At 37.9% G+C, this 20,864-nt stretch overlaps 2 protein-coding genes and 2 pseudogenes across 3 annotated transcripts; 2 read left to right on the top strand and 2 right to left on the bottom strand.

Moving 5' to 3' along the window:
• On the top strand, positions 985-3,104 carry LOC109946253 (annotated as a pseudogene). The gene is made up of 4 exons (XR_002269459.1): positions 985-1,560; positions 1,679-2,136; positions 2,214-2,828; positions 2,945-3,104. The product of XR_002269459.1 is annotated as an uncharacterized LOC109946253 (transcript).
• On the top strand, positions 8,013-10,254 carry LOC18768701 (cytochrome P450 94A1). Its single transcript, XM_007200034.2, has one exon. It carries the CDS (start codon positions 8,391-8,393, stop codon positions 9,921-9,923), a length of 1,533 nt encoding a protein of 510 aa, XP_007200096.2. The 5' UTR covers positions 8,013-8,390; the 3' UTR covers positions 9,924-10,254.
• On the bottom strand, positions 13,752-15,003 carry LOC18767029 (annotated as a pseudogene).
• LOC18766723 (O-acyltransferase WSD1) lies at positions 15,286-18,454 on the bottom strand. Its single transcript, XM_007199295.2, has 6 exons — positions 17,623-18,454; positions 17,217-17,289; positions 16,286-16,353; positions 15,940-16,164; positions 15,707-15,844; positions 15,286-15,597 (listed from the first exon to the last, which is right to left on the bottom strand). The coding sequence occupies exons 1-6, from the start codon at positions 18,391-18,393 to the stop codon at positions 15,436-15,438; spliced, it is 1,437 nt and encodes a 478-aa protein (XP_007199357.1). The 5' UTR covers positions 18,394-18,454; the 3' UTR covers positions 15,286-15,435.

Below are 20,864 nucleotides of genomic sequence, written 5' to 3'. Positions count from 1 at the left end.
TCAATACCCCAAGACCATCATATAAAAACCCTCACTTACGCTCACTTACACCACTTCTACTAGGGCTAGGGTTTTTCATTTGGCTATTTATATAGCACAATCCAAACCCTAGCAATGGCGGCTCCTGCAATAGAGTCAGTGCAGTGCTTCGGCTGCAAGAAAACCATAGTGACCCTGACCTACTACAAGCATGGCGAGGCCTGATCAAGATCAATGGCTGCCCAATCGAGCTCATCGAGCCGGAGGGATATGATTGTGATATAACATCACATGACATTATGATATAATTTTCTCATTGTTGATATAGTTGCTCATTGCATAACAAAGTTGACTTGGCAATAGTTTAGTTTAGCATGAGGGATATGATTGTGCAAGTTGTGATTGCCTCGTTGGCTTTTTTTAAGAAAGGGAAGGTTTTGGAGTATTGAATTTTATACACCACGTGACATTGCAATGTAATTTTTGTAATGGAGTTGCTTATCGCATATTACACAAAGTCAAGCTTAGACAATGCCCATCTCAATTATCTCATTCATTGTAATTAGAGACGTAGGAAGCCAAATGAGATGACTTCTAAATTTAGAATAATTTCCCATGCTATTGATCGTCCTACCAAAATAGAGAGAAAAGAATAGTTATCTTTTGTCGGGCCTTCTGTTTAGCAAAAAGTTTGTATTGAACGTGGTAGAGTTTGGGTTAATAACTTGCTTTGTTTGAACATGTCGTATATAATTAGACCAAAAAAGAAAATGTCGTATATAATTAGACCAAAAAAAAGAACATGTCGTATAGAAAGCAAAATGATTGTGTGAAAAGGGAACTATATTTTGGATATGCCTGCCCATCTTGATCATTGTCTCATTAATCGCAATCAGTGAAGTGAGAAAGAAGATTGGGATGAAATCTGGGCAATTTTCTTGGATTTAGTTAGCAAATTGATGAGTCCTTAGACAGAGTGACCTTATTAGAGAGATCACATTATTTATGTACGAAATTGTATATCATCTTTCTAATAAATTTCCTGCCTCAGTAACTGCTCGTGGTCCTGTAAGAGTTGGCTGGGATCCCATGTCACATGTAGGAGGATACACTGAGTTGAGGGTTTGTTCTAATACTGACTCTGCCCGTTGTCCTGGAAAAATTGGCTGGGATCCCTTGTCACATGTAGGATACACTGAGTTGAAGATTAGTTCTGATACTGACTCTGAGTTTCCATTTTCTGATCACGACGATGGTAGCAGTTTCATCAGTGGAATTCATGAGCCTAAGAGGGAAGGATTTGTAGTTCAATGTGTTTCAAAGCACCAGTGGAAGGTTTGAATCCAGCAAAGCAGAGCAATGTTTCCTACAAACACAAACCTTCACCTTCTGATCCATGTGTGCAGCCAGATGGTAGCAAGGCCTCTGAGGTAAAGGTCTTGGGTGCCAATGTTGCTGTTGAGAATGGCTTCGATGAGCCTAACTGGCAGTGGCAACAAGCGAGTTGGACGTCCAATCCTTCTGCATTAGCTGAGCTTATTTCACCAGATGATGTCCCTCCATCATCTAATGTTGTTGAAAAAAGTAGGCTCAACCTTCCACTGATAAATATTGTGTCTCTCTCATGTTGGGGAATCATCAGAGATGTCTAAATTATGTCTCTCTCTCTCTCTCTCTCTCTCTCTCTCTCTCTCTCTCTCATGCATGCCATGGATAAATATTACTGGGACAAGCGACTTTGGACATGCATCCACCAATAAGAACGACAAACTTTTGAAGTCTATAAGGGCAACAGATGGAGCATCTGCTAAAACTGATCCTATCATATATGATCCAGCTCTTGTAAAGCCAAATCATATTAGTGTAAATGTTGTGTCTGAGTCAGCAGCCACCGGTAAAGAAGCAGATTTGTCTGGTATTGTTAAAGAACCAACATTGAAGGAACCTGATAGAGTTGATGGGGAACTGAAACAGTCGGCTTCACAAAATTCTTCTGCGCAGGAGAGTAATTTATCATCAAATAATACAATGTCTGGGGTAAATGGTTGCGCTGATGAAAAGCAGGTAACTGATGCTTCCAAATCTAATCCAAAGCCAATGCTTCATACAACAGCAGTAGAATCTGCTCTTGAATCTCTGGATGGAGGCTATGTCGAAGTTACTTGCAACTCAAGTACTGTTGAACCCGGCATAGAAAAGGATGTCGAAGTTGCTTGTAATCAATGGATACTGAGGTACCCGAAGCTAGTAATGATCGTCTTTTTTCTGAAACTACGCTTTTAGAGTTTGAGGATGAAAAGTTATACATTTCAAATTGTTTGAAGAGCTTGGAGAGGAAGCTCTCTGAAATTTCCTGTAATGGGGTTCCCTCCAACATGCCTAATGGTGGGCAAGCTAGAAAGTATATGGATGATGAACCAATTCAAGAAGAGACTCCTAGACAAGAGAGGGTTCTATTAAATGGTCAGGTTGAAGAGAATGTTGTGCATGGACAAAAAGATTTACATGTATCTAACGGAAGCTCTGCTGCTCAAGAGGGGCCAGCTCATTCTGAAAGTTTAGGCCATGAAGAAAAAAATGATTCCGATTTCCATGGGCAAAATGATTTCATGGATCATAGAGAAACCGAGTTGGTTGTTCTGGAAAATGAAATCTCAGACCTTAATGATAGGTTGGAGGCACTAGAGACTGATCATGATTTTCTTGAGTACATGCTTTACTCTCTTCAAAATGGAAATGAAGGCCTACGGTTTGTTCAAGACATAGCTCATCAGCTGCGAGAATTGCGAAAACTTGGGACCGCTTTCAGATGTCAGTCTGTTTCCTAACTTCAGATGCACCATCACATGGTAAGTATGTTATCAAAAGACTTAAATGTGCTTTTGCTTTCTGCATAATTTTCCTACATTTTTTCAAAATATGTTTTCCTGCATTTACTTTACCATTCATGCATTTTTTTTCTCAGATTTCTTTGAAATACAAGGGCAGAAATCAAAACCAATGCTTCGAGTTTCAATCAGCGATCATCTGAGTGCAAAAATGAAGAAATCAATTGCATTCCTTCAGTCACCTACAATCATGAAAAACCAAAATGAATTTCATGTACAGGTACCGGCCAAAACTCTTGGAAGAAGAAAAAAAAAGGGTCTATAATAGGACATAGCTTTCCCATCTTGGAAGCTCAATTTTGCATCTTTTTTTTTCCACTGTTGGGTCTATTTGGCCCTTCACTTTGTTTGATTGGAGAGCTGGCAGGTTTTAAGTTCCATGTTTTTCTATAAGGCTGTAAAATTAGCATTTTTATGTAGTTCCTATTTCTTCTTCTCCGAGGTTGGCTCCATTATTTGTCCAAGCCACTTCCATTGTAAATTCAAGCAGATCTTTTATAGTCAGTTTAGAGAGTTTACCCCAAAGTTTTCTCAAATAGTGTCATGCACATTTGGGTTTGCAACATAGGACTGCTTGTATCTCTTATCGACTAACTTCCATTTGTTTGCTAAGTAAATTAAAGTATGCAAACCCAACATAGGAACGAAAAGTTATAACATGTATAAACAACATTCATCTCACAATAACTAATCAGACGAGTAGCACACGATGTAAGTAGTTCCTTTGCTAAGTAAATTGCTTGGTGGTTACATATAATAACTCGATGACCTTGGCAATAATGTATTCTTTGACTTTTGGAACATGACGTGTGCAATGGGATTGGTGGGTACTTCCTGGCTAAGCTTTCAAGTTTCAAAACGCTACAGGCCTTTGCCCAATCCATTGGTGACCGTACATTGACCATAGAAAACTCCCATAACGAAACAGTAATGTGCCATTGTCACAGATGATAACGACCCTCATTGCCTTTGTGACGGTTTTGCTTACGTAGTGGAAAGAAAAACATACAAAAATAATGAATACAACACAAGAATCATGTGACAACCCATTTGTAAATACTTGGCTAGAAAGTGTTTATGTTCATAACTATTTTTACTGTTTCTATCAGAAATACACTGAAATTTTTCATAAAAACCCAAGTGCTTCATCAAAGTGTCTTTGTTAAGAAGTGTTCTGAATGCTTTTATAACCCATAAGAACTTTTAATGTTTGAATCATTTTTTATTATCTGAATACGCTTTTACCCATTTTATTTCACAGTAGCAGTTCAAACAATGAAGGGGGACTTTGCAAAGCAAGGTTGCTTCTACTTTCTTAAAGCAAACACAAAAAAATAGTATATAGTGAGAGTATCACAGAAAAAGAAGAGAAATGAGAGAAACTCAAATTGTCATATTATTGTCACCAATCCATAATATTATCAAGCGACCAAGGGAAGGTAAGGGCCCAAGACAATACAGGTTTTTTGGTTCCCCATACTGTTGAAGAATACACGAGTCTCACATTGAAAACTTAACAAAATAGAAAGTTCCATATAATAAATAGTTTCACTCCTAACAACATTGAGGGTTTTTGTATAAAACCCTACACATGTTAAACAAGTGGTTAAGTTGGAGATATTATCGATATTGCTAGTGGTGGGCCAAGAATTCGTCTCTCTGAAATCTTAACATGGTATCAAAATGGGTCAGTTGACTGGGCCCGATTAAACTCAAATCAAACAAAAAACCCCCAAATTGACCCAAAATCGAACAAACCCAAAATGAAAAAAAAAAAGACCACCAATGTGGAATTAGTTGCACACATGGTCCACTAAAAAGTAATCCCACAAGAAAAATACATTAATGTTATAAAACTAGAGGGAGAAATGTAGAGAGAAGTGATATGCTAAAGACAAAGTTTCACCATGTTTATTCTTTTCTAAATCTTTGGTAGAACCATCTATTTATAGGCTTACAAGATAGGAGATTGAATACCATCATTTACAATATACCTATAGGTTACAAGCATTAATTACAAATACTTAGTGCATAGGTTACATAAAATCCAATGGTGGAATATTAAGAGGTATGGTGGTCATCCACCAACTCATGCATTTACAACACTCCCCCTTGGATGTCCACCATACAATGACATTGTTTCCTCATTAAAAACCTTGCTTGGAAAACCCAGTGGGACAAAACCAAAGCGAAGTAAAAAAGAGTGAAACTTTCTTCTGAATCATTGATATGGTGTTGGATGAGCTTATATTGCTTCATTAAAACCTTGCTAGGAAAAACCCAGTGGGACAAAAACCTAGTCGAAGGGAAAAAGAGTACAACGCGCATCTGCCTTGAATGTAGTAGAATTGGGATGCTCCCCCTGATTGATATCTCCCCCTGATTAATATCTCTCCTTCTCTGATTTGAGCAATACAAGCAACATTGTCTTCATACATGATCATCTATCACACTATTCAACTTGCTTTTCACTTTTCAAATGATTGAAATCTTTAGGAGTATCAACAACTAATTTAGTAGTTAGAATATGTTACAACAATATCAAATTTGAATTCAAAATACTCAAACTCTTAGTGTTAACTCTTAATTAAGAATATTGTGGTACTTTATATCTTTCAAGAGGTTGCTTCATCCGATATATCTCAAATATTTCATGAGCTTTGAGGATTTCCATGTACCATATAGTCTTAATAAATATGCATTTAACACATACTATAAGTTTTGCGTTAAAGTAACAACCGCACTTATAGAAATGTGGATGCATTTACGATGAGATTGGAGACTAAAACCACATGTCTCTCCCAGGAAACCTTATGTCATATTAGTGATCTTATTTCACTTCACAAACACCAATTCGTAACCTTCATACTGAACATTTGTAATTTGGTGTTTGAGTTATAGGTTCAATATACAACTCTTCTTATTTAGTGATAAATGGAATTGCCTATTTCCATTTTTGGCCAATCACTTAACTTGTCGACATTCATGAAACGTGATTTAATATAATCATAGCCCTTGATGATTGTAGTAGCTACTAATAAACCAAATGTATCATCAATTTGTGATCCCACAATTCTTATGTGCATGCACATGCATAATTTATAATCATCTCATTGCTTTGGGGTACCAATGCCTCTTCAGGGGCTTATGTTGTCACTTATGGGACAAACATCTCTTTTACAATGAATTATTTAGAATATGTGGATCATAACCTCCTATAGAGCGTTATTTTTTATAGGGCTTGAATTTTTCAAATAATCTCCATTTCTGAGGAGTTAAGTCTTTAGAACCTATATTTCTGACATGCTTCAGGCATGCATTATATATATAGTCACCATGTTAATGGATTGTGATACGAGAATATCAATCCATGTTAGCATATGTACAACTTATATATGCATTATCTTGATGAGACAAAGCGGATTGATTCAACACTATTTCACGACGTTCTTTAGGAATTGTCATTTCTCCCCCTAACGGCGGGAAAATTGTCTCAAAATGTAGGAAAATAAACTCACAGTCGTTATCAAATATGTGACCATTTTAGTAGGCACATTCAGTAAAACTGGTGAAGTGATCTATAATTAGATGTTGTATAGGCTCACAAATATCCCCTTGAATTATTTCAGGAAAGATGGCTCAAAGTCAATTTTTGACTGAGATGATCTTATGACAGCTTTTATTTGTGAGCGTTCTTTGTAATGATATTGTTGGACAAGACAATAATTCGAGTCTTTAAACGATGTCCTTACAAATTTATAAAAATCTTATGCATCATTGTGGGACATGGATTGCCAAGATAGTCATGTCACAACATAAAAGTTATTCGGTCAATGAACTTCTAGTTCATGACATCATAATCTTCAACTATAATAGTTATGTAGTATTGGGGCCTCAAGAACTTTTGGTTCATAACATCATAAACTTCCTACCCACAAAAGAAAGTAGGAAGTTTCTCCAATAGACGCCTCTGGCTATCAATATTGGGGCGGTAATACAAAACATTACCATTGTAAAACGAAATTAATTAATAACCTAACATAAATAAAATAAAATAAAATATAATAAAATAAGTAAAGTGGTATAAACAAGGAATAAAATAAATCAATTAAAGATTATGAAATTCCAAGATAATCCAATATTAATGTGGATTCAATATGTAGATAAAACTACAAGTTTAAGAATTGGATTTCCAACCAATTCAGGTTCATATAGGCACAAATAAGTAATGAACTTCAAGTTCATATATAGTATTAAGATCCATGAAAAACTATGAACTTCAGGTTCATATCAATATATATTCGAAACTTCAGGTACGAATACGTAGATCTAAATAAATTGAATTAATAGTTGTGCTTTGAACTTCATACTCAAATCGATGTATATGCACTCGAAACTTCTGGTTCAAGTTCTTGACATATGTAGGCCTCATGGAATTCTGATTTTGATTAATACAAAATCGAGGAGTTTTATGTCCTTATGTGCTCTTTAAATTCGCGGAACTTCACCCCCTCAATTATTTGGAATCAAAGAACTTCAGGTTCTGATTCAATCAAAAGGACTCTATATCCTAATCTAGTTATATGATGAGGATCACGGAACTTCGGGCCCCTGATCTTTTGTATAATTCAAACTCATCATAATAATTAAGATCATACTTAAAATTAAATAAACAAACAAATAAAAACAAAAACATGGCATTATATTCATGTGTAATAAGAATAAGAATTTTTTTCTTAAACAAGCATGATGAAGTCTGATGGTGAGTACAAAGAAACTCTATACCATGTGATGACTCTAGCTCATATAAGAAGAAAGAAAATTCAGAGAAAGAAAACATACCAAGAGCAATGTCGTGCTGATAACGTGTTATAAAACTAGAGGGAGAAAATGTAGAGAGAAGTGATATGCTAAAGACAAAGTTTCATCATGTTTATTCTTTTCTAAATCTTTGGTAGAACCACCTTATTTATAGGCTTACAAGATAGGAGATTGAATACCATCATTTACAATATACCTATAGATTACAAGCATTAATTACAAATACTTAGTGCATAGGTTACATAAAATCCAACGATGGAATATTAAGAGGTATGGTGGTAATCCACCAACTCATGCATTTACAACAATTAAAAATTTAATATAATAAATAGTTGACTGCTAAAAACATCGAGCCACCAAACCGACTTTGCTTACGTATCGACCTGTTTGTCATTCTGTGAACATTTCATAAGTCAATGAAGCTCTTTATGAAGCTGAGTCTAGTCCAACCAAACCATCAAAAGAGGGCTACCCTTTAAATAAATAAATAAATATAAAAAAATTGAAAAGACTTCCAATCCAATCCAATCAACCCAAACCAAAGTAACACTATAAATAGCAACCAAACCTTGCCACCTTGCCACCTATTCATCAAGAAATCACAAACCAGAAGCACTACCAAGCAGTACAAACCCATTACTTCAGTCAGCCATTTCGTCGAACACCCAAAAAAAGACTTCCATTTTTCTGCCAATATCAGCCATGTTTCTTCAGCTCTTAACCTTGGCCTCCCTGGTCCTCCTTCCCCTACTTTTCTTCTTCGTCTTCAGGGCTTCATCACAACCAAACCCCAAAACCAGCAACAACACCAAGGTCCTCAAATCATACCCAATAATCGGCTCTTTCATAACCCTCTACAAAAACCATGAACGCAGGCTCCCATGGTTCACAGACCTCCTCCGAAGCTCGCCATCAAACACCCTCACCATCCACCACTCTCTGGGCAAGCACTTCGTCGTCACGGGCAACCCCACTGTCGTCCAGCACATCCTCAAGACCCATTTCCCCATCTACGAAAAAGGCAACACCTTCCGCACCACCCTCACCGACCTCCTCGGCGACGGCATCTTCAACGCCGACGGCGACAACTGGAAGTTCCAGCGCCAAGTCTCCAGCCACGAATTCAACACCAAGTCTCTGCGTAAATTCGTCGAACAGGTCGTGGACACCGAGCTCTCCGACCGCCTCATTCCCATTCTCTCCGCCGCCGCCACCAACAATTTAATTCTCGACTTCCAAGACATTCTCCAACGCTTCGCCTTCGATAACATCTGCAGAATCGCATTTGGATACGATCCGGCTTACCTGCTACCCACTCTGCCCGAAGCCAAATTCGCAGTGGCTTTCGACGACGCCGTTCAAATCAGCGGCGACAGGTTCAGTTCGTTTTCCCAAGTGTGGAAGCTCAAAAGGTTTCTCGGAATTGGCTCCGAGAAGCGCCTCCGAGCTGCGGTCTCCGAAGTTCGCGAGTTCGCGAACACCATTGTCAGGGAAAAGAAGCGAGAGCTGAGCGAGAAGAAGGCTCTAGAGTCCGTGGATCTCCTCTCCCGGTTCTTAGGCTCAGGCCATTCGGATGAAAAGTTCGTCACCGACATCGTCATCAGCTTCACCCTCGCCGGCCGAGACACCACGTCGGCAGCTCTCACATGGTTCTTCTGGCTACTATCGCAGAACCCACATGTGGAAGACGAGATTCTAAAGGAGATCAGCAGAACGACGGAGTTGGAGTCGGCCACAGGGGGTTACGACGAGGTGATGGAGATGGTGTACACTCACGCGGCGCTGTGCGAGAGCATGAGGCTGTACCCGCCGGTTCCCGGGAACAGCAAAAAGGCGATGAAGGACGACGTTTTGCCGGACGGGACGAAGGTGAAGAAGGGAATGGTGGTGACCTACAACGTGTACTCGATGGGGCGGATGGAGGAGATTTGGGGGGAGGACTGGGCAGAGTACAGGCCCGAGAGGTGGCTGGAGGAGAGAGAGGAGAATGGGGCCCACAAGTGGAAGTTTGTCGGGAGGGACTCGTTCAGCTACCCTGTGTTTCAGGCGGGGCCCAGGATCTGCTTGGGGAAGGAGATGGCGTTTCTGCAGATGAAGAGGGTGGTGAGTGCTGTTTTGAAGAGTTTTAAGTTGGTCCCGGTGGAGAGGGAGGGTGGAGCCCAGCCAGAGTTCGTGGCCTACCTCACCGGAAAAATGAAAGGTGGCTTTCCGGTCACCATTGTGGAGAGGGCTTGATGAAGAATATGTATGTTTTGTTCACAGAGTTTCAGTGTGTACACGATGTAGGCTTAAGAATAGCCACAGCATTGGTTTAATAAGTACGTGCGTAATTAAGTTGAAGGTTTTCGATAGTAAGTGTTATGGAGTTACAATAGTATTTCAGTTACAATAGTTAATCCCACTAATGATAAAAAATAGTAAGTTGTCAGTTACATTGTTATTAGGCCATAACTCCATATTTATATTTGTGATAATGACTTGTTGTAACTGTAGATTATTCTTTACAAACTTTATATATATTGTATAATGATAATATGAATAATATAATGGAAAATCAGTTTCTTCAGTAAGCATGCAGGTAGATTCTTAATTATTATTATTTCTGGAGTTGAGTAAGCAATTAGCAGATTACTTGTTCATCAAGCACTATGTTTAAAGAAAAGTTTACCCATGCTCCCTCAACTATAGATTTTGTTTCACTTCGTCTTTCTTAACTTGTTCTAAACGTTCATCATTTTTCAAAACATGTCAATGTTCCCCTTTTTGTCAACTATATTAATTGCTTCGTTAAATTTAAGTGAATTTCTGTTCATTCACGTTAATATATGATTTGACCCACTCAAATTGACTTGATCCATTCTTCTTTTCACACCTCATTTTCACTTGCTTTTTGTCAGTTTACACCTTTACCCCCAATCGAATAGTCAATTGGAAGTCATGTTGAGTGAATTGACATTTATCCGAGTCATTCCTTCTCAAAATAAGATGTAGTCTCTTACAAAATCACACCTGTTTTGTTTTTTTTTTCTTTCACCATCTCTCTCTCTATCTCTCTCTCTCCTCCCGTGCTTTCTCTTCTCTCATCTCTCCATCTCTCCATTGCTTTCCCTGCAACTCAGATATGGAGGAGAGAGAGTGACGCCGGATAAATTTTTTCACTCCAAAGTTGTACCATGTTCTTCCACTATTCCCAAAATTTTAGAACTCCCCAAAAATTAACTAAATAAAATTAAAATTTAAAAATTAAAAATTAAAAAGGAGAGAAATCAATACGTAGTGTTTGAGTGATGATGATGGAGGAGGAGTGATTGGGTGTTGGTGATGATGGAGGAGGGGTGATTGGAGAGAGTGGGGAATTGGGGAGGGGGAGGTGACGCGGAGATGGAAGATGGCGGTCGATGTTGATGCCACATCATGTGTTGAGGAGGAATGACTCATGATATATTAAGAGCTAAGTATTGTCCATAAAATTATGTGACGGAAACTAACAGAAATGTAATAACCTTGACTGAAAAAGTATATTAACACATTTTGAAAGATTAGAAGGGTTCAAAACCAAATTAAAAGTACATAGCACAAAAATAGAATGATAAGGGGTATAATTCAAAAGGTGATTGCTAGAATGGCATCTGCATTTTGTCCAGGTAATAATACAATAAATTTAGGTAGATTATTAGTGAATAATAATAATTATAATTAATTATGGAAATGAAATAAATGTTTTTGTTTTGATTTCGATATAGGTAAGAGTTCATACAGGGACGAATGCAGCTAATGGGTTGTCTGGGCTATAACCATGTCAAAAAAAATTTGACTTTAAATGTGATATAGTCTTAGCCCGAAAAAAAAATATCTATAGCTAAATAGAAGGGATAGCCCACTTGCATTCACAACAAAAAGTCAAAACCTACTTGAGTGGTAAAAGTAAAAAAAAAAATTTTTAAAAAAAGACAGAAAGCATCAGTTCGTGAGGGTGAAAACACAAAGAGCCGACAAAGCCAGAGGCACCCTACCAGCGATTGGTCCAGCTCCAATTCAACAAATTAACAAGTCAATTCCTCCTCTTTTTGTTTGTTGAGGTAATTTTCTTCACTTAGTTCTTATTAGGGAGTTATAATTATATTTCTTTTATAAACAACATTTAGGGATTTTTGAATTTGGGGATTTTTGAAATATGCTTACATACATCATTCATGTTATAGGTTATACTTATAATATCATATCATCATCGAAATCCTAAGAAAGTGAAGAATATTTTGCATTTGTTAAAGAAAATAAATGAAGGATCATCAAGTAGCATGCCTTCTAGCCATTCTTCGTCTTTTCCAATTTGTGGAGAGAAACCTCCTTCTGAATTTCAAAGAAACAGGGTTAAAACACACCTACCACTTGATTGATAGATTGATTCGTTTAGTGTTAACTCTTTCGTTTAGTGATAACTTGCATTTTCTTCTATGAAACTTATCAAAAATAACTTCGGAACAAGATAGAGGATGAGTTTCTTGCTGATTGTATGATACTTCACATTCAAAAAGAATTTGCTAATAGTATCGATAACGAATCAATAATTAGTGATTTCAACTCTTTGAAGCCTAGAAGGGTGCAACTCAAATAGTTATATTATGTATTTGCGTTGCATATTTATTTATTATTGTCTTTTTTTATTAGTTTATATCTTATGTACTAGATGCATTTTGAATGTTGTTGATGATGCCTTTTCTTGAGGCTGAATAATGATGCTGCTGGGGCAGCTGAATGATGGTGTTGCTGGTGCAACTGATTGATGATGTTGCTGGTGCAATTGTGCGGAAGCTATTGATGATGGTGTGCAGCTACCTGTGTGCAGCTGATGTGAAACAATGTGTCTGTCGCCCATATCTGCCCCTCAAATCCGAAGCTTGTAGAGGGTCGAGATTTGGAAAAAGAGAAGAGAGAATGAAAAATAATGATGAAAGAGAGATTAAAAAAGGAAAAGGAACAAAGCCAAGAAGATGGCGTGAAAGTGAAAAAAATACTTTTATTTTTGGTTTGAAAAATGACCCACCGAAAAAAGGATATGACCTATCGAAAAAGTTAGCTAGAAAAAGAAGAAGAAGAATTGAGTGATGTGGAGACAGAAAGAAAATATCAAACTTGGCCAAGAAAAAAGTTAGGTAGAGAAAGAAAACAAAAAAAAATTGGGTCTGATGTGAAACCTCAAAGAGAAACTGATATATCAACAAAGGAGAGAAAGTGAACGCTCATGTTGGGTTGTCGTGGTGCAAAGAAGCGATGGCAACACAGAGAGAAAAAGGACCAGCAGTTGTGCAAAGGTGCTCTCAGGAAGATTACGATAGATGGCTTGGATACGAGCGATCGATGATTTCTAGGCAGGGGTAAAGAATCAATGAACACAATGGCTGGTCAACAGCAGTGGTGCTAGTGTAGAGCCTCCTGCGTTTGTTGGAGATGTCGTGGGTTGTCCAAAGACATGATGGCTCGGTGAGCCTTGACGAGGCTCACGGAGGAAATAAACGGCTTAGTGAGCAGTGACGAGGCTCACGAAGAAATCGCAACGAAGACGACGTGTCTGCCGCAAGCGTAGACGACTTAAAAAAATGATGGGTAGGCTCGATGAAGGCCGAAGATGCTGTGGTTGTGGCAAGCGTAGTAGACATCAAAACATGGGCTCAATATCTGATTGCAACAGAGAGCATGACTAGAGATGGCTCAATATGATTTGTATAGAGAGCAATACTTGTATGAAAAACATAAGGAAATTGCAGCGCCAAAGAAGGGTGCGACTGTTGGTTTAGTTAGATGTAGGAATTGTGGGATGGTATGGCTTTGGTAGCAGGAATAAAATATTGATCATTGAGGAGAGGGTGAACAAGACAACTGTAGAAGATGAATACCCATCATGGGTGAGGGATGAAAAGCGCCAACGACTCTCAATTTGGCAAAAGATTTCAAAGATTAGCAACTAGGGTTGTGAAACATCGGATTGTGAAGAAAATAAGGTTTGTAAAAAAGTTTCAAGAGACGCCCTAGAATCAGTGCTCTGATACCATGTGAAATTAGAGATTTTGTTAAGAAGAATAATTCTCAGTTGTTATTGATAGAGCCAAAAGGCTAAGTATTTATAGAGATATTACAAGCTTAACTAGGAAAACTAGGTTAGTTGGAGACTACTCCAAATCAATTACAATCAACTAATAAAAGGAAACTAAATAACAATTTAATAACATTCCTAATTTCCAACAGGTAAGACTTCATATGTCCCCCTGATTAGATGTATAATTTTTGTTATCAATGAAATTCACTCGTACCGTCGAATTTGTTTATAAGGAAAATCCAACCCAGTGTATTTTGAAATCTTGGATTCGTCCCTGTTGCTGAAACCACCCCCACAAGAACATCATTGATGGTCTGCAGCATTGTGGCATAGAAATTTCAGTCAAAACCCTTTTCTTTTTTCTGAAGAAAAATCATTTGAAAAAAAATAAAATAAAATAGGATCTTTGTTATTTGAACAACTCCAGAAAAGGAACCAACCAAACCCAATATACAAGAAAAACAGAAGAATTAGCAAATCAATTACCGCATTTGGAACAGCTTTCTTGACTAGCTTCATGTCCTGAAGCTTAAACCGAGCGGTGGCCAGCTTCCTAGGCCAGAGCTCAACTCCATCGCCGCCACTTATCTCTGTTTTTCTGTCACAAACCCACAAGCTCCTCAACGCAAACTCCACCGCAAAAATCAAGCTGAACCAAACCATACCCACAAACCCAATCAACAAAACCCACCAGCCCTTTTCACCATTCACTCTGTTTCTCTTCTTCCCGGCAGAGCCCAAAGCCGGAAGCTTTTCTTCTTCTTCAGCTCCCCTGAAACTCGCCGAGAACAGAGACATGAGCGAAGCCCCATCTCCCAGAGCGTGGTGGATGCGGAAGACCCCTCAGTTGTGGGCCATGAGAAGGTGGAATTCCCACAGGGTTTTGTCGGCGCTGAGGCCAGAGCTGGTGGAGAGGTCGGCCAAGTAGGCATTGACCTCGGCCTCGTGTTCAAAGTTTGATGCCGCCGTGACGGGGTTGTGGACGACGATGACGTGGTGATCGAGGTCGACGTGGGAGGTCCTGTGCCATTGCTTGAGGCCTCGGGGGCCGCGGACCATGAGGCTGGAGAATCTGGGGTGGGAGAGAAGGAGAGAGGTTTTGAGGTGGGATTTAATGGCGGCGATGTCAATGGGATTATTGAAGCCCATGGCGCAGTGGATTATTTGGTCCATTTGGGGTTGGAGGAAGAACCCACCAATTGGGGTTATGGGTGATACATGGTGGAGTTATTGGGTTGTTTTTGCTTTCGTTATAGAAAGCAAAATTATTGTATCAAAAGGGAATTAAAATTTAGATTATCACCACCCCTTACTTAATCTATATGCATGCCCATCTTTCGCAAAAAAACATAAGCATGCCCATCTTGATCATTGTCTCATTAATGGCAATATGAGAAGTAAGAAGATTTGGATGAAATTTTGGGCAATTTTCTTGGACAAAGTTAGCAAATGGATGAGTCTTTAGACCGAGTGATGGTAGAGAGACTGCATTTATGTGCCAAATTATGTATCACCCTCTTAATAAAGTGAACGTGTGATTTATTAATTGTTCATTTGAGTGTTAATTAAGAAGTAAAAAGAGCATGAAGGTTGTAAAATAAAAAATGTAATATCACATTGTGTGACTCATTATCCATTACTTGTGGTTCTTGGTTAATTACTCATGGTTGCAATGCAGCTGGCTGCTTCCTTCATATCAAGCAAGGCCTCCTCAAAGCACTTTGCGAGAAATGCCGGGTCAGGGATGATATCTTTGGCCACCAAAATTTGCATGTCTACTCTTCCAGCATAGCTCACCATGTGCATTGTGAGCGCCTGTATTTACCAATCACCAAAAACATTCAGACCATAAATTATAAACCATAGAAAAAACATACATTTATGATCATGCCTAGAAAAAATTGTCTTGTTTTGAGGGCAGTACATGTGGAAGGGTAGTTGAATTCACTCTCAGATAAGTTACTGTGTTGCCTGCGGCTGTAATTTCCTCTTCTGGGCCAATGATATTTGAGATAGAGAAGCTTGTATTGCAAAGGATCTTGTAATTAAGCCAGGCAGTAACCTGCATGCAGTAAAAAAGTAAAAAAATTCAATATTCAAATTGGAAAGTGAACTTAACCCTGCATGCATTTTTTTTTAAATCCTGAATTTGATCACCTTTGCTCCCAAGTAGGGCATTGTAGAAAGTATAGTTTTGTATGAGAAATGAGCCTGTAGAGATTGTTTCCTCCTATCAATCATCACCTTAGCTCTCTTCAGATACACCAGAGGATCATCATCAGGGCCGTTGGTTTTATGATAATAAATAGGTAGGAGAATCATGCCGAACTTGTTACCCCAACTTAGTCCTGGTGAATTGCTTTTCATCATATCGGATAGTTCCTGATCAGTTTCGTTTCATTTCCATCCAACCACCACGAGTTGAAATTAATTTCGATCATTTCATGAGAAAAATAAAGAGAGAAATAATTAACAAGTCATAGGGTTGCAAGTTACAACAAACCTGCAATCCAAGTTGCTCTCTTAGATCTACCATTGCTAGCCCTGTAATTTGAAGCCCCTCAGGCAAAGCTGATGATGACAAAAACAATTGGGTTTAGTTAATTTAGCTATCTTAGGAGTGATCATTTTTTCACTACTCCAACCCGTTACAAATTTAGTTACCTCACAAAAAAACAAATATGACATGCTACGGTAATTAACTTACACGAAATGAGAAAATATTTATGTATATATGTCAGACTGTGACTAATTAGTATTGAATTGCTACCCCTTCATAATTGTGAATTATATTTTATAGGAGATTACGTCGGTTCGAAATCAATGCAATTTAGTTAATCCGCATATGATCCAATATAAATAGGATTGTGATTTTTTTCAATCCGATCCAATCATATTAGATGTTTAAATCCAATCCAATCTGATCCAACTGATATTGGATTGGATTGAATTGGATAATCGATTTTGATAATAGAAAAAGACAATAATGATACATATTAAATATTTATCCTTATGTTTAATATAATCAAACATATTAATAGACATTAATGTAAAATATAAATGAAATATTAAAGATTTTTTTTTTTTGGGTCAAAAATAAAATTATTTTCATTATATAATATATTAAACATAACTCCATTAAATGACTTAAAATATTCATAACCTTTTCAACAACAAGTACCTACAATAGCAAAATAAGCCTAAAACGAACTAGATTGGATCGGATTGGATTTGGTTGGATTCTGATAAGCAAATTCGTTATCCGATCCAATCATGTCGATTTTGAAAATTACAGATCCAATTCAATTCTCCAAATCTTCAAAACGAATTAAATTGAATTGAATTGAATTAATCGGTTTGGACGAATTGAATTGAATCTTGTACCACCCTAATATTTGATTTGCATGGGAAATATCAAAAGCTCTTTTAATTACCATTTGGTGTTCGTTGTTCCAGGTATCTTGAAAGTCCTGATGAAAGCACACCAAAAAGAACATCGTTGATTGTCTGCACGGTGGGAGAAAACTTATAATTAAAACCTCCTTTTTGAAAAAAAAAAAATAAAAACATTTCTCATGCAAAGTCAAAAACAAAATATTAATTAGAAGATTTTGGAAAAACCCAAAGGAGAGAAATTTTCTATAAGAAGCTAAAATGGACAAAATTGCCCTTATTTATTTTTAGATTTCCTAATAAATCCTTTACATTTGCATGTTTTTGATTTGAAAGTTGAAAGGTTTTTCTGTCTTTTCTTAAAATGCTTTAATTTTTTTCAAAAATAAAAAAAAAATTTGTGACTAAAACCCAAATTTACTTATATATTATAATTAATCAAATTACCGCATTCGGAACAGCTTTCTTGACGAGCTTCATGTCCTGAAGCCTAAACCGAGCAGTGGCCAACTTCCTAGGCCACAGCTCAACCCCATCGCCACCACTGATCTCTGTTTTGCTGTCACAAACCCACAAGCTCCTCATCACAAGCTCCACCACAAACACCAAGTTGGAACACACCATACTCAAAAACCCTATCAACAAAACCCACCAACCCTTTCCACTACTACTATTCACTCTTTTCTTGTCCCTCTTCTTCCCATAAGCCAAAGTTGGGAACTTTTCTTGATCGTCAGCTCTCCTACAATCGGCCAAGAACAGAGACATGAGCGAAACCCCGTCTCCCAAAGCATGGTGGAGCCGAAACACGCAGCAGTTGTGAGCCATGAGAAGGTGCAATTCCCACAAGGGTTTGTCAGTGCTTAGCCCAGAGCTGATGGAGAGGTCAGCCAAGTAGTCGTTGACAGCGGTATCATGGTCAACAGGCTGTGATGCGGTGGAGACGGGGTTGGGGAGGATGATGATGTGGCGGTCGAGGTCAATGTGGGTTGCTTTTTGCCAGTGCTCGACGCCGTGGGAGTCCCGGACCACGAGGCTTGAGAATCTGGGGTGGGACAGAAGGAGGGAGTTTTTGAGGCGGGACTTGATGGCGTCTATATCTATAGGGTTCTTGAAGCCGATGGCGCAGTGGATTGTTAGGTTCCATCGGGGATGGAGGAAGAGACGGCCTGGTGGAGACAAGGGCTGCTCTGCACAGTCATCATCTGAGGAACCCATGAGAGACAGAGAGAGGGATATGGTGGAAGAGTTGTCTGTGTTGGTTCAAGTTGTCGTTGCCTTCTTGAAGTATTCAATTTTATAGTAACATTACGTGACATTGTGATATAATTTTCTTTAGAGTCGTAATAGTTTAGTTTTGGCATGGGGATATGAATATACTCTTTCTTAAGGGCAATCAATTATGGTTTCTTCTTAGCAATGCAATATTGTACCAAAAAAGGGAATAACCTTTGGCACAACTACACAAAGTCAAGCTTAGACTATGCGGCTATGCCTATCTCAAGTAGGAAGAAAAATGAGCTGACTCTAAATTAGGGATGGTGGAAGAGTTGTTTGTGTTGGTGCAAGTTGTGATGAATTATTGTTTCTTCAAAAAAAGGTAATAATGTACCCCCAAAAAAAGGGGATTACCAACTTTACACCCTTCACCTTACACAAAGTCAAGCTTATGCCCATCTCAACTATCTCATCCATTGCAATTAGAGGAGTAGGGAAGAAAAATGGGCTGACTCTAAGACACCCTAAGTTCCATGAGAGAGAGAGAGAGAGAGAGAGAGAGAGTTGTTTGTGTTGATGCAAGTTGTGATTGCCTCGTTGGTTCTTTTTAAGAAAGGGAAGGTTTTGGAGTATTGAATTTTATACACCACGTGACATTGCAATAAATTTTCTTGTTGTTGATGTAATGATGGAGTTGCTCATCTCATATTACACAAAGTCAAGCTTAGACAATCCCCATCTCAATTATCTCATTCATTGTAATTAGAGACGTAGGAAGCCAAATGAGATGACTTCTAAATTGAGAATAATTTCCCACATGCTATTGATCGTCCTACCAAAATAGAGAGAAATTATAGAATAGTTATCGTGTGTCGGGCCTTTTGTTTAGCAACAAGTTTGTATTGAACATGTCGTATATAATTAGACCAAAAAAAGAACATGTCGTATAGAAAGCAAAATGATTGTGTGAAAAGGGAACTATTTTGGATATGCCTGTCCATATTGATCATTGTCTCATTTATGGCAATCAGAGAAGTACGAAAGAAGATTGGGATGGAATCTGGGCAATTTTCTTGGATTTAGTTAGCAAATTGACGAGTCCTTACCTTATTAGAGGGACCACATTATTTATGTACAAAATTGTATATCATCTCTCTAATAAAACGTGAACGTGTCATTATTAATTATTCATATGATAGTATGAATTACTTTTTTTTTTTTTAAGGACCTTTCCTATTGAAAGGAGCGATAGTATATTAAACTCATACACACAACACAGATGCTAATAGCATATTGCTTATTATTAATTACTTATGATGCTTGGTTGTTTCATTAATTACTTGTAGCTGCAGCTACTTCCTTCATATCATATCAAGTAAGGCATCTTCAAAACACTTTGCGAGAATATGGGATGATATCTTTGGCCGCCATTTTGCATGTCTGCTCTGTTTGAAAAACAATCAATCAGTGACTGCTATAACAATATATTTAACATAAATATAAAAACATGTAGCGTATATATAATTTAATGACTAAATAAATCAACAGTCAACTATATATATATATATATATATATATATATCAAATACAGGAAAATTGATCGTGTTCCTCGACATGCACGGTGGATAAAGCCCCCTACTCATTCTTTTATTTTCAATTGTGATGGTGTTTTGGGTAAGAAAGGGAGATGTAGAGGACTTGGGAGTGTCTCAGAGATCTGATGGGGTGTTTATTTGTGGTTTTGCTTGTGAGAGTCCAACAGGGTTGAGCTTGCAGCTATAAAGGAGAGGTTGTGAATCATGGCTGCTTGTGGTTATAATGGTTTTGTTTTGGCTTCAGATTCTAAAGAGGCGGTGGCTATGATAAAAAGGAGTGGACGATGTACGACCACTGATGGTAGATTCAGGTGTGTTGGATATCTTTCTTTAGCAAAATTCGTTGGCAAAATTCGGTCTGCGAGAAGGGAATAGCTTTGTTTGAGAGGAAGTGGCTCCACTTTGGTTGGGGATGTCATTGGCGACGGACTATGCGTAGTTTCTCCTGTTTCAGTGTTTTGTTTTGTTCTTATCCTCGGAATAGTCATGGCATTTTTTTTATTTTTTATTTTACTAGATTTTTCTCTTTGGGATTTTTTTAAAGCAATGTTTTAATGAGGTCACAATTATGACTCCTTCGCAATTTGTGATTCTGGCTTAAAAGCTGATGTACTGCTTGCTGGTTTTCTTAATGAAATTCTACCATTTTGATAAATAAAACAAACAAACAAAAAAAAACAAAAATCAAATTAATTGACTTGTGTATGAGAGATAGAGGCCCTATGATTCATGCAATGTCCTAAAGCTGTTGTTTAATTGACTTAATGGAAGTCCCCTATTCCACAGCCGAGACGGAGTAAGACTATGGCCTAAAGTAGCAACATCATCAGCAGTAAAGTTAGCTTCCCGAAAAATGTGCTGAAACGAAATCTCTTC

This window comes from Prunus persica, chromosome G8 (genome assembly GCF_000346465.2).
Source record: "Prunus persica cultivar Lovell chromosome G8, Prunus_persica_NCBIv2, whole genome shotgun sequence".
In the NCBI taxonomy this organism is placed as follows: Eukaryota; Viridiplantae; Streptophyta; class Magnoliopsida; order Rosales; family Rosaceae; genus Prunus; species Prunus persica.
This window is presented reverse-complemented; position numbering and strand designations above follow the sequence as displayed.

What these genes read in the sequence shown, in the direction of transcription:
- LOC18766723 (XM_007199295.2), bottom strand. Translation starts at nt 18,393, where the DNA reads ATGGGTTCCTCAGATGATGACTGTGCAGAGCAGCCCTTGTCTCCACCA. An exon ending in GAGAGCAACTTGGATTGCAG is followed by an intron (nt 16,165 to 16,285) that starts GTTTGTTGTAAC and finishes GAAACTGATCAG; the next exon opens with GAACTATCCGATATGATGAA. An exon ending in TGCCCTACTTGGGAGCAAAG is followed by an intron (nt 15,845 to 15,939) that starts GTGATCAAATTC and finishes TACTGCATGCAG; the next exon opens with GTTACTGCCTGGCTTAATTA.
- LOC18768701 (XM_007200034.2), top strand. Translation starts at nt 8,391, where the DNA reads ATGTTTCTTCAGCTCTTAACCTTGGCCTCCCTGGTCCTCCTTCCCCTA.